The sequence below is a fragment of the Orcinus orca genome, chromosome 18, assembly GCF_937001465.1.
Source record: "Orcinus orca chromosome 18, mOrcOrc1.1, whole genome shotgun sequence".
NCBI lineage: Eukaryota > Metazoa > Chordata > Mammalia > Artiodactyla > Delphinidae > Orcinus > Orcinus orca.
Window position 1 is genome coordinate 54,433,774 of NC_064576.1, and position 13,776 is coordinate 54,447,549.

The 13,776-nt window shown below is 38.7% G+C and overlaps 1 protein-coding gene across 3 annotated transcripts in view; it reads left to right on the forward strand.

Moving 5' to 3' along the window:
• The window catches only part of DGKH (diacylglycerol kinase eta), a 184,812-nt gene that overhangs the window by 149,487 nt on the left and 21,549 nt on the right, over positions 1–13,776 (forward strand). For all 3 annotated transcript variants that reach the window (XM_049701208.1, XM_004274557.4, XM_033436729.2), the window contains 6 exons: positions 2,367–2,474; positions 4,535–4,648; positions 4,900–5,034; positions 6,212–6,375; positions 10,268–10,373; positions 11,378–11,470. In XM_049701208.1, coding sequence (XP_049557165.1) covers positions 2,367–2,474; positions 4,535–4,648; positions 4,900–5,034; positions 6,212–6,375; positions 10,268–10,373; positions 11,378–11,470 — 720 coding nt within the window. The remainder of the gene's footprint in view (positions 1–2,366; positions 2,475–4,534; positions 4,649–4,899; positions 5,035–6,211; positions 6,376–10,267; positions 10,374–11,377; positions 11,471–13,776) is intronic.

Below are 13,776 nucleotides of genomic sequence, written 5' to 3' on the forward strand. Positions count from 1 at the left end.
GAGAAGCCAAAGTTTCAACTCCAGTGTTTTTTCCCCATAAAACATTAATTCGTAATTGTGACTGAAGAAAGACATTGACTGACTCCTGACTATGTGTTTTAGGTGCTTTCCTGTCCCTTACCTTATTGGCCACACTATATGGACAAGGTATGGCAAAATGAGGCCCTGAAAGTTTAAGGCTCTTGCCCAAATAAATGACAGAATTCAAAACGGGCCCACTATCTTCCCACTACACCACATCGCCTAGTGAAAGGAGCAGAAAAAGCAGACACTAATCAGAAAAAAAAAAAGTGTCGCTGCAGTTTTAAAGCATTTTGCCACATTATGAACCACAAGTGGAAATGTGGGGAGATAGAGAAGATTATAAAAGAATGTAAGACTACTGAAGTTACTCCCAAATATGAGAGAAACAGTTGAGTCAGGTGACCTTAATTTATTGAATCTGTACTGCTCCTTTTTCCCTATGAGGCTCTATGAAATGGATATTAAGCTCTTAACCATGGGTGTTTTGCCTAATGCATAAATATTAAACTCAGCAAAGTATGTGGAACTTCTGACAGCTTTCATCTTTTTCCATATTATGCTTGCAAATAGTGTATCCATTATAAAATCTTTAAGGACGTCTCTGAATTTTTTTTTAAATATGCCTTTTATACTTACAGAGATAGCATTTTTTCCATTTCCTTTGTTAGCCATATAATATTTGTTCAATTTCTGGGTTCAGAAAAACGTTTATTATTCCACTAAATATTTTCATTTAACAAATACACATTGATCACCAGTTATGTGCCAGGAATGGCCCTAGGTGCCTAGATACAGTGTGGACCTTTGAATGTGTTTTTATGTAAAAGAAAAGAAAGGTTGTAAAAACACCTGTAAGGGTTAGTGTTAGGAAGTATTCTCAGTTATTTAAAATATTTGAAAAGTGGGTTCAGACCAGATTCTATTTGTTCTAAAGGTTGAAGATAATTTTCATTGGGCATTAAAATGCAATTTTTCTAAAATTATGTTAATTATTTTTAAATTTGGGAATTACTTAATGAAAATATAGCATCTGTTTTAAGTATGACATCTGCAAACTCCTCTCTTAAAAACGAAGGCTTAAACCTTCTCTTCGGTAAGAATTTACTCATATGTCATATGTAATTACTTTGCCAGCTATGTGATATTGTATGTTTCTTTTAATTTAAGTGGTAATTCATTTTCATTTACGTGATTAATTAGAAGGCATGGAGTGTAAAGTGCTTTCTGACATACATGTTTTTTCCTTAAAAAGCTCAGTCTTGAGTTTAGCTAGTCATCAGTTAGTTACAGAGCACAAGCAAACTACCAGAGAGTGTGAGAGGTGCTAGGTGAGATGGTTAGGAGCCAGAGTTTACCCTTAAAGAGCCTGCTCTCAATGTTTAAAGTAAGAACAAAGATGACTATTATGCAATTAAGAATATCTTAAGTGACTTGGGAGAGACTCATGAAAAGTACTGCCTGATTTTGGAGGAAAGAAGAGATAAAACATTTGTTTTCTTTTTCTTTTTTTGATGTATAATTGACATACAACATTATATCAGTTTCAGCTGTACAGGATAATGATTCAGTATTTTATATGTATTACAAAATGATCACCACAATAAGTCTAGTTAATAAATATCACCATACACAATTACAGAATTTTTTTTCTTGTGATGAGAACTTTTAAGATCCATTTTCTTAGCAACCGTCACATACTCAATAGAGTATTAACTATGGTCGCCATGCTGTACTTTACATTTCAATGACCTATTTATCTTATAACTAGAAGTTTGTACCTTTTGATTCCCTTCACCCATTTTGCCCACCCCTTACCCCCTTGCCCCTGGCAACCATCAAGCTGTTCTCTGTATCTATGAGCTTAATTTTACTTGTTTGTTTGCTTTGTTTTCAGATTCCACATATAAGTGAGATCATACAGTATTTGTCTTTTTCTATAACTTATTTCACTAAGCATAATGCCCTCAAGCCAATCCATGTTGTTGCAAATGGCAAGATTTCCTTGTTTATCATCGTTGAATAATAGTCCATTTATATATATATCACAAGTTTATAATATCACACGTTTTTAATCTATTCATCTGTCAGTGGACACTTCGGTTGTTTTGTAAAACATTTTTTTCAATTTGGTTTTCTGTAACAACTTTGGCTATAATTATTTACCCTTTTAAAATTTTTAAATTAAAAGAATAAGATAAAGGTAATGTGGAGGAATATATTTACAGGAAAGCACACATTATGCACAAACCTTCCTCCATCATCCTTTATCGTTGGTATTCTAGTATCTTCCAAACTTGTGGTTTTGCTCTTTTTATCTGACCTCTAAGCTTTTGACCTTACAGTGTGATGGGCAGTATATTCCTCTCCCCAGTCTGCAAGGGATAGCAGTGTTGAACATTCCCAGCTACGCCGGAGGCACTAACTTTTGGGGCGGAACTAAAGAAGATGATGTAAGTATTTCCTTGCTCTTTCTAGAAGCTGCCCACATTCCTTGGCTCAGGGTCCCCTCCTCCATCTTCAAAGCCAACAAAGGTGGTTGAGTCCTTGTCACATTGCTTTACTCTGATCTCTTCTTCTGCCTCCCTCTTCCACTTCTAAGGATCTTTGTGATTACACTGGGCCTACCCAAATCATCCAGCATAATCTCCCCATCTCAAGGTCCCTAATTTAATCACATCTGCAGAGTCTCTTTTGCCATGTAAGGTAACATTCACAGGTTCCAGGGATTAGGACATGGCCATTTTGGACGGCAGGGAGGAGAATATTATTCTGCCTACCAAAATACCTTTCTATACCTTTAATTTTCCAGATTTATATTATTATTATTATTTTAATTTTTAGAAATGTCAAAGGGCTCATTTGGCCATTGAGGTTTAGGGCTATTTTTGTTTTTATGCTTTCCTGTATTAAAAAAGAAGAAAACACAACCTAAGAAATGCATTTGTTCCAGGGACTTCCCTGGTGACACAGTAGTTAAGAATCCGCCTGCTAATGCAGGGGACACGGGTTCAAGCCCTGGTCTGGGACGATCCCACATGCCTTAGAGCAACTAAGCCCGTGCGCCACAACTACTGAGGCCCGCGTGCTCTAGGGCCTGCGTACTGCAACTACTGAGCCTGCATGCTGCGACTACTGAAGCCTGCACGCCTAGAGCCTGTGCTTCACAACAAGAGAAGCCACCGTGATGAGAAGCCCACGCACCAAAAAAAAAAAAAAAAAAGAAATGCATTTGTTCTAAAGATAATGAGAGAAGGCACAATTATGAAAGTATATATAACAATAAAAATGAGAAGTTTACCATGATCTTTGAAGAGTCACATACAATGAATGATAAGCCCTTTGACTTGAAGCTCATGATGTAGTGGTTCCACTGAACAAATTTCTCAGGGCTCTTAAATGTGCAGGCAGGGATTAAAGTATAAAATAAATTGGAAAGTATTTTTAATTTTCATAATGTGAATATATTCCAATCCTATTGGAGTATAAAAATTTAAACTAGCAACCAATTATTTGTCAGCCCATCATCACTCTTAAATATTTTAAGGAGAAGAAATCAGTGAGATTAAGATAAATAAAGATAGGCAGACAGGATTCTGAGAGCTTCACACTCATAACTTAATACCCTCAATTTTTATCTAAATTTTATCAGTGAAGAAACTGACACAAAGTTCACACAGTTCATAAGTAGAAGAGACAGGGTTTAAAGCCAGGCAGTCTGATAACGAAAAGTTCCCAAATTTGTGTCCTGATATTTTCAGTAAAAATTTTAATTATGATACTACTTTATACTGAATATTTTTTCAGAGGCATAATTATTTATGTTATAGTAAAAGAGGACATAAAAGGAACAAAGTAATACAACTGAAATTGAAAATTTGTAGGTTAAGTTGATTTTGTGAAAATGCATTTAACATCAAAGCAAAGTAAGCCCACGTGTTTTCATCCTTTGAGATTTCTTTTCATGTTCTCAAATGTGCTGAAAAGTTGTTGTAGGTATAAAGCACATACGCACATTGCTTGTAACACCTTGAAAGATTTCCCTTAGAACATATCAAGTGAATTGGATCATAATTTGCATGTTCATTAGCTTTAACTTTATGAAATCTGCATCACCTTTTGAAATTTTAAAGTTTCCTAAAGTTGCATGCATCATTGTATCAAGATATCTGAGTTAGTATGAACAGGTATTTAATACATCTTATATCAAGATGAATTATTTGGAAACATATTAGTTCATTGGTCCTACGAGTGCTTTATAAGAGGGTCATGCAGTATTTTATCTGTGTAGGTTTTAAAACATTTTTATTGTGTTTGTTTATTTTAAGCTATGTTCAGTGATTTTTTTTTGTCCTTAGATTATCATTTCATAATAATATTTACTTACCTTTCTGCTAATGGTTTTTATAAGTTTTTAAAAATATGTCTGTTGCAGAGTTTACATTGCTTGAAGTACCACTTCACCTAAACCTTAACTGTATCGATGGAAGTGTAATGTCGGTTTTTCTTTTAGATATTTGCTGCACCATCATTTGATGACAAGATCCTGGAAGTCGTTGCAATATTTGATAGCGTGCAAATGGCAGTTTCAAGGGTCATTAAACTGCAGCACCATCGAATAGCCCAGGTTGGTTTCTCTACTCAAACCTGACTTCACTATTTGGGCCACTGAGAAAGCTATTCCAAATGACTCCTACACTGTATATTCATCTGTAAAATAATGGACTTTCTTGTCATGTCAGTTGTTACCGTGTTATCCTAAGTGGAAAAGCATAACATTACATTCCACAGAAGGGATTAAAAGTCAAGTGTGAATACAAGACTGAGTGTCAGCTTCTCAGGATGATTTGTACTCTAAAATAACTTGTTTTATTTCAGTGCCGTACAGTAAAAATCACTATATTTGGCGATGAGGGAGTCCCAGTGCAGGTGGATGGCGAAGCATGGGTTCAGCCTCCAGGGATTATCAAAATTGTGCACAAAAACAGAGCTCAGATGCTCACAAGGGACAGGGTATGTAACAAAACAACATTCTTCTAAATTTTCCTTTAAAAAGAATCTTAAATTGTTTTGAAAAATAGAAACCAAGGGAAAAGATTTAAATTGTCTTTTAAGTCTGACATTTAGATTGTGCTTTAAAATATGAACAAATATTTATTTAGTTCTTAAAATAATTAGCTTATTTTTTTAGGTTTAGAGAAAAATTGAGCCGAAACTACAGAGAATTCTGATTCCATTCCCAAATCCCTCCTCACCTCCCTATTCCCCTATCATATTCCCCTAGTGTGTTCCCCTTAACATCTTGCTTTAGTGTGGTACATTTATTATGGCTGATGAGCCACTATTGATACATTATTATTAACTAAAATAGTAGTTTACATTACTCTCTGTGTTCTACATTCTACAGGTTTTGACAAATGTACAATCACTTGTCCTCCACCTGCCCATCCTCTCTTATCCCAACCCTGGCAACCCCATCTTTTTACTGTCTTTATAGTTTTGCCTTTTCCAAAATCTGTATTTTTTTTTTTAAATTATATTTTATTTTTGGCTGCGTTGGGTCTTTGTTGCTGTGCGCGGGCTTTCTCTAGTTGCAGCGAGCGGGGACTGCTCTTCGTTGTGGTGTGCAGGCTTCTCATTGCGGTGGCTTCTCTTGTTGCAGAGCACGGGCTCTAGGCGCTCTAGGCACACAGGCTTCAGTAGTTGCAGTGGGTGGGCTCAGTAGTTGCAGCACGTGGGCTTAGTTGCTCCACGGCATGTGGGATCTTCCTGAACCAGGGATCAACCCCCTGTCCCCTGCATTGGCAGGCGGATTCTTAACCACTGCACCAGCAGGGAAGTCCCCAGAATATGTATTCTTAATTAAGGTCACACCCATAACAAATAAGGCTGCAATATCCATCCTGTCTGTTACGCATATAATAGTAAACATTGAAGCATAAATTGAAGCTGTCTTTTTAAAAACTTTTCAGTCATATAATCATCATCATCAATTACATTACTTTTTATTAGTTGCAGTCCACTAGAAAACTTTAAAATATCTTTTTTGTACTTATGATAGATTTAATGAGATGTTAGATTAGGGAAAACAATAGTCATTTCAAAGTCACTCATGTACTATCTAAATACACATTTATTTGGGCCTCGGAGCTCTAAACTAACAATTCATTGCAATATTGATTTTAAATAGGCCTTTGAAAGCACTCTGAAATCTTGGGAAGATAAGCAGAAATGTGATTCTGGTAAACCAGTTCTTCGAACGCATTTGTACATCCAGCATGCAGTTGACCTGGCGACAGAAGAGGTGTCTCAGATGCAGCTGTGCTCACAGGCTGCAGAGGAACTCATCACCAGGTACCGAAGTCCTGTGAACCTTGGGAGCTGTGAGAATGCTGGTCTTGGCCAATTTTGGTTTTTGTATTATTTTTTTAATAAATTTATTTATTTTGTTTATTTACTTTTGGCTGCGTTGGGTCTTCGTTACCTCGCACAGGCTTTCTCTAGTTGCGGTGAACGAGGGCTACTCTTCGTTGTGGTGCATGGGCTTCTCATTGTGGTGGCTTCTCTTGTTGCAGAGCACGGGCTCTAGGTGCACGGGCTTCAGTAGTCGTGGCACACGGGCTTAGTTGCTCCGCAGCATGTGGGATCTTCCCGGACCAGGGCTCAAACCCGTGTCCCCTGCATTGGCAGGTGGATTCTTAACCACTGCACCACCAGGAAAGCCTGGTTTTTGTAGTTTTAATACATCATTGCAGTTGTTTGGGGTATCTAGAAGAGATGCCTTTACCCTCCTTCTTCATTTGCTGCTTCATTTATGCCTCAGTATTCACTGTTTTTTTCCATCAGCTCGCCTCCAACACACACGTGCACAGACCTGTGTTCTCCACAGGCCAGATCTCTGACTTCCTGAAACACAATGGAGAACTCGCCTAATGAACCCTGTCATGTTTTATATATATATATAAAACCCTTCCATTATTATTTCCCCAGTTTACACATAATCTTTACACTATACTACTCACTTATATGGTGCCTCATAATTTTTAAGTGTTTATGGGAGGTAGAAGGAAATGCAAACATTAACCATGCAAAAAACCCCCAAAAAAGTCAGGGGGTGAACGTGGGAAGAGTCCAAGAATCAGTTTCCGGCAGACGTATCACAGAGTTTGTGAGACCACAGAAATTAATTTTAGGAGACAGAAAGAGACGATAAAAATAATAAGTTCTGTGACTGCAAAACGGCTAAAAATCACTATGACCAGGGGCAGACTTCAGGGGGGAGGAGGGACGGTGGGCAAGTTTCTTATCTCCTCCTCACCTAAATCTTATCCACCAAATGGGGATACAAGCTGCCTGACCAGGTCGCTGTGAAGGTTAAGTGAGACCCACCATGTGAAGTGCTTATTAGCACAGCATGTCTGGTGTATTCAGTGTTCTGAGCATGGTCACTCATATTTTTCCCACACCTTCACCTGGTCACTGATCAAAATGTTGAAATAGAAAAGAAGGAAAGGGGCTTCCCTGGTGGTGCAGTGGTTAAGAACCCGCCTGCCGATGCAGGGGACGCAGGTTCGAGCTCTGGTCCAGGAAGATCCCACATGCCACGGAGCAACTAAGTCCATGAGCCACAACTACTGAGCCCACATGCCACAACTACTGAGCCCACGTGCCACACCTCCTGAAGCCGTCACACCTAGAGCCCATGCTCTGCAACAAGAGAAGCCACCACAATGAGAAGCCCACGCACCTCAATGAAGAGTAGCCCCTGCTCGCCACAACTAGAGAAAGTCCACATGCAGCAATGAAGACCGAATGCAGCCAAAAATAAATAAATAAATAAATTTAAGAAAGAAAAAAAGTGAAGGTTGACCAGATTTGCTTTTGGTCTACCTAGTTTGATTCCCCATATCTCTTTATAAATTTTGCAAATGATGAAAATCAGGATCACTCATTAATTTTCACAATGTATTCATTCAATATTCAACAAATAATTTTGAGCCTCTTCTGTGTGCCAACCATCATATTAGGCACTGGGATGCCACGATGACTGCAGTCCCTCTTCATAATTTGCTGGCAGAGTAGTAGGAGGGAGATGTGTGGCCAAAGATCTGTCACAGTGGGCACTGTGGATGCCCAGAGGAGGCCAGAGGCAGTGAGGGAGGCCTGCCTGGAGGAAGTGACTTCTCAGCCTAGTCTTGAAAGAAGAATAAGAGAAGGAGTAATCTAAGAATGGGAGCCAGCCTGGGTAATAAAACCCAGAGGAGTGTGAGTGCATGGTACTTTTAGGAAATCTCAGGGTGTTTGGAGTGACTGAAATGTTAACGTGGTATATTTGAGAGTGTGGAAAATGTGGACAGAGAGTTGAGCGGCGGTGGGGGGGTGGGCAGATCTTTATCAGGATGTTTCTGGAAGCAATGTGAAGCACTGTCCACAGAACAGCAAAGCTGGGGCAAGGGTGAACACTGTCAGAATGGTCCTGTTAGGAAACAATGGACTGAGGCAGTAGAGATGGGAAGGAGAAGAAGGATTTAAGATAGGTTAGGGTCTAAAGTTGGTACACAGGCACGTTCAGGATGATCCTAAGTTTCCTAGTGAATGGCTGGTTAGACTAAGGTGCCTTTGATGAAGCCATATTATTCAGGAAGAGGAACAGATTTTGAGAGGGAAAATGATGGGTTCCATGTTGGACTTACAGAATTTCAGTTACATTAGAAATACCTAGGAGGAGATTCAGTTAGCAGTTGAAAATGTTAATTTGAAGTTGATTTACAACTTTCCTTTTCCTTGAAAATTAGAATAACGTTTATCTATCTCTGTTCTTCTTGTTAATAACCTCTTCTTCATGATTTCTCAAGGTTAGTGGTAAGGATGCTTAGGTGACATTTGCAAGTTCCTTTGTGCCTTGGATATCAGTGTAGGATCCTTAAGAATTAAACTCTTGATTCAGCCATGTGGGGCTTCTGTCTCTTCTTTTGTTCTTCCCTTTCCAGATTGAAGATCATTTTCCTTGAAGATGTTAGAAGCAAAAGGATTAGGATAGTCTTACCTTCTTGTCACCTGCAAAGCTTGCATCATTTTCTAGCAATCAGTAGAACTTCTCCTCCTTTTAATTTTTTTGGCTGCATCAGGTCTTAGTTGCAGCGCACGGGCTCTTCATTGTGGCACTTAGGCTTCTCTCTAGTTGTGGCATGCGGGTTTTTTTTTTCTCTCTCTAGTTGTGGCGCATGGGCTCTGTAGTTTGCAGCAGATGGGCTCTCTCGTTGAGGCTCCCGAGCTCAGTAGTTGTGGCACGCGGGCTTAGTTGCCCCATGGCATGTGGGATCTTAGTTCCCCAACCAGGGATCGAACCCGCGTCCCCTGCATTGGGAGGTGGATTCTTTACCGTTGGACCACCTGGAAGTCCCTCTCCTCCTTTTTCTTCTTGGCCTCATTGCCTCCAGAATCGTGTCATTCTAGGACTGTTCTTGAAGGTTTATATTCCAGAGGACAGTGGCACTACAGGCTTTGGCGTTGGATAGACGTCGATTCAAATCCTGGCTCTATCACTGTATGTGAATTAGTATGTGATTTAGTATCACATACTAAATCTTTCTGAGCCTCAATGTCTTCATCTATAAAGTGGAGAAAGGCAACCACAGCTACCTTTTAGGTTGTGAATATTAAATTAGATAATGAATATAAAGCACTTAGCATATAGAAGATATATGTGGCAATGTTTTTCCCCTAATCTGTTGTATTTGTGCCTGGTTGAAGTTTCAGCGAATAAAAGATGTGTCTACGCTCTACATTTGGGACCCCTCTCAACTTTCCAGTGATACAGCAAAATGAAATGTTACTATGCCCTCTTCTTCCAAATAACACCTCAATATGCTTATCTCTGATTCTAGGTCTAACTTTTTTTATATAGAAGATTTGGGGTTAGTATTTTTTGTTGCAATAGGGTTTGAATTTTGTAAATCTACCCCATGCCATTCATAATCGAGCAGTTATTAAATAAATTTCCTTTCATGACCTTTTTTTTTTTTTTTTTTGCGGTACGCGGGCCTCTCACTGCTGTGGCCTCTCCCGTTGCGGAGCACAGGCTCCGGACGTGCAGGCTCAGCGGCCATGGCTCACGGGCCCAGCCGCTCCGCGGCATGTGGGATCTTCCCGGACCGCAGCACGAACCCGCGTCCGCTGCATCGGCAGGCGGACTCTCAACCACTGCGCCACCAGGGAAGCCCATTTGCCTCGTTTTTGCTTTCAGGATTTGTGATGCAGCCACCATCCACTGTCTTTTGGAGCAAGAGCTGGCGCACGCAGTGAACGCATGCTCCCACGCACTGAACAAAGCCAACCCACGCTTCCCAGAGGTGAGGAGCCAATGGTAAACGCCCATTCCGCAGATTTTTTGGTGTTCCACATATAGCTTGATACAAAATGTGCCACATCCTTTGAAAGAACATAATACTAGTCTATACGCGTCTCAGCCAGAAGCTTATCATTCGATTGTGGCCAGGTTTTTCTTTATTTTCCTTTTCTGCTGTGTTTCCACTCCTGCTCTTTAATTTGCTTCCTTTTTTTCTATTTCACTTTCCATCACTTGTCACCTTCCCATCTTCCTTGTGCTCCTTCTCTTTTTAAGTACTACCATTCCTCTTTTTTACCTTCTCCCCTGCACCTTCATATAGGGCAAGCCTAGATATCATGAATTTAACTAGAGCTGTTCATGCATTTTTGAGGTTGTCCACTGAAATTATTCTCCATTTTGTTTTACTAAATCAGTAAATTTAGTTAATTTTCTAATGTAGAAGTTAATAATAGAGTGGATAGAATAGAAATGTGATGAAATGTGATGTAGGGCATAGAGAAAACTGGTAACATTATTTTTACCCTTTCAATTATTCAGTTGATTTACCTAAGTTATTATACAAGTAAGTGTGAGGCCTCAAGATTATTAAAATCTAAAAATCAATCCGGTTGCAACTGTGGAGAGTGATACTCAATGGAGAGAATTAATTATGATCAGATAATGTCCCTTTTAAGACATAATTTTCTTTGACTTAATTCTTGTGGGAATATGTGTCTGTTGTCGCCAGCATATACATGTTCGTGTGTAGGAGATGTGGTCCTGGGTGTATTCACTACAGTCAGTGCATTCTTCTGGCTCTGTGCTCACAGAATTAGAAGAGGTAATCATGCTAACGAATGTGAGTGTGAAATTTTGCAATTACCATAGAATTTTGGTAGACTTTTTAAAGTATTTGCGATGTGAATTTAAATCGGAAGAGTAAAGTGTAAAGTACTCGCTGATGATTGAATCCCAATTTAATACAGAACTACTTGTCTTTGATGTTTTGTTTTGTTTTTTTCCTAGAGTCTTACGAGAGACACTGCCACTGAAATAGCCATCAATGTGAAGGCCCTGTATAATGAAACAGAGTCTTTACTAGTTGGCAGGGTTCCTTTGGTAAGGAAAAGAAATGGTGGATAACATCAGAATGATGATAAATGTATGGTTCTTGTGTTCATTAGGGAGCACGCATTCATCAGATTCTAATGCACAAGCAGCCTCCGGCCTCCATCCCTAGAGCTTCCTTTTTACCTAGCTTTTGCCTTCAAGAAAATTTATGGCTACACCTGGGAGTTACACTTTAGGCTAACAGGAGTAGAGATTTCCCCTCATCGTGGTTTTTTTTTGTTTGTGTTTTAATAAATCCTTATTGGAGTATAATTGCTTCACAATACTGTGTTAGTTTCTGTTGTACACCAAAGGGAATCAGCCATATGCATACATATGTTCCCCCAAGTCGGCTTTGAGAATCTTGAACTTTACAGAGAGTGGTAGACATTCCCTAGGGACTCATTAACCCATTAATGCAGAAAAGTAGAGGAAATCATGAGTTGTGTTCCTGGAATTAACATTTGAAATAGGATTGTTATTTTCTAGATTTGCTTAGATGATGCTTTCTAGATTCCGTGTTTCAAGAACTAAATTTCAAGAACTAGACCTATTCGTAGGTTAACTCAAGATTGGTGTTGGAAATCAAGTTGCAGCCAAGTCTGAATCAGACCACAAGTTCATGGACCTCAGTCCTTTACTAATCAGCCTTTCTTCCCTCACCCTTGAAATGTTCTAGCACGTTGGGTCTTTTCGCCACCTAGTGTTCCATTGTAGGTTATTCACACATGCTGTTGTAACTGTAGAAGGCCAGGTACATTAGCTATTGTTTTCTTCCTTGTAACAATTTTGATTAATTGATAGGTGATGATCTTAAAACATTTCTCTTTACTGTAATTTTATCTCTTTCTTGGGAAGATGTATACATCTAAATAAAAGCGAGAATAAAAGTCATAGCATCTGGCACAGTGGAAGAACGAGAGGTGTGTTCCATAGACTAGCCAACTGTAAGTGATTGGTTGGAATATCTGCTTGACTGGAGTCCAGAGTAAAATGTATCACCCTTGGAGCATCCTTTGCTCCTAGAAGAGAAGCTTAAAGGCTGCATGAAGTCCATTGCTTTTACCCACCTCCGAGGGAAGCTCAAGTATAACTTCCTTGGGGCCAGAGGTGGCTGCCTCTGCTATGGTCGTGAAGAGAAATTTTTAGGAAGAAACATTGAATATCTCTTCTGATAAAACCAATGGGAAAATCTTCTTGGCTATTCTTGGCACTTCTATTATTAACCTGAATTCTTCTTGCTGCTCTTCTAAAATTAGTCCTATAGGAAAACCAGTGAGCTGTGACCTTGGTCCCAATTATTGGATGACGGACATGTATTTTTTTCATGTTATTTGAAATACATTTAAGATAATTTCTGATTGACGAGAACTAAAAGCATAACTTACGCTGTATTTTAGCTCTCTACACTGAAAATACCCATTAAATGTTACTTGGTTAATATTAATCAATTATATTATGTTAACGTATAAGGATTCCCCTCCACTTTTAATTCTTCTGTCATTGTCAAATATGGATGTTTGGTTTGAAATGTATACCAGTGAATTTTTTTTTAATATTTGGCAATATTGATATCAAAATAGTCAGTCGTGTTTGAGAGCAACTAAGTTATATGCTTCATTTTGCTTGTAGAATGAATATGCAATAACTAGACTTAAAGGAAAGTGGTAAATTTTATTTGACCTGGTGGAAAATCTCCATAATTTTATTAACTTCTAGAAATGCTAGATCCCTTGAATAACAGAGGGAGAAAAATAATGTCCCTAATAAATAACAGTAATATTCTCTCTGAACCTTCAGCTTAAAATTCTGTGAACCTATATGTAGGTACTCTACAATTTTAAAGTAGTTTATAAAAGTATTGATTAGCTGGAAGAGATCTTAGAAAGTGTGTAGTCACTTTCTACTATTTATTGAGAAGGAAACTTAAGACCCCTGAAATCAATTCATCTTCCCTTGGTTGCATAGTTAGTAAAAAGGCCAGGACTAGAATTCAGTCGCCTCCCTTTCAATTCTGCACCTAACAGTGTTTGTTTCTCCTTTATTCATTTACTGAATTTGTAAGTGACTTTTACTAACTGCTTCAAATGGGTGGATAATAGGTGACCAGTTAAATTCTCTTTAAAGTTTGCTAGCCCTCTTCCAGGTTACAAGCCATTTAGCTTTTTGCTTTGCCCTGATTTGTGCAACAACTTTTTGTCACAAATTTTTCTGAGATCCATGGGTCTTTTTTTAACCTGTTATTTTAATTATCCAGAGGATTTTTGTGCCAGGCAGTTCTTATTATATGACATATTTTTGACCAATTTAAAATA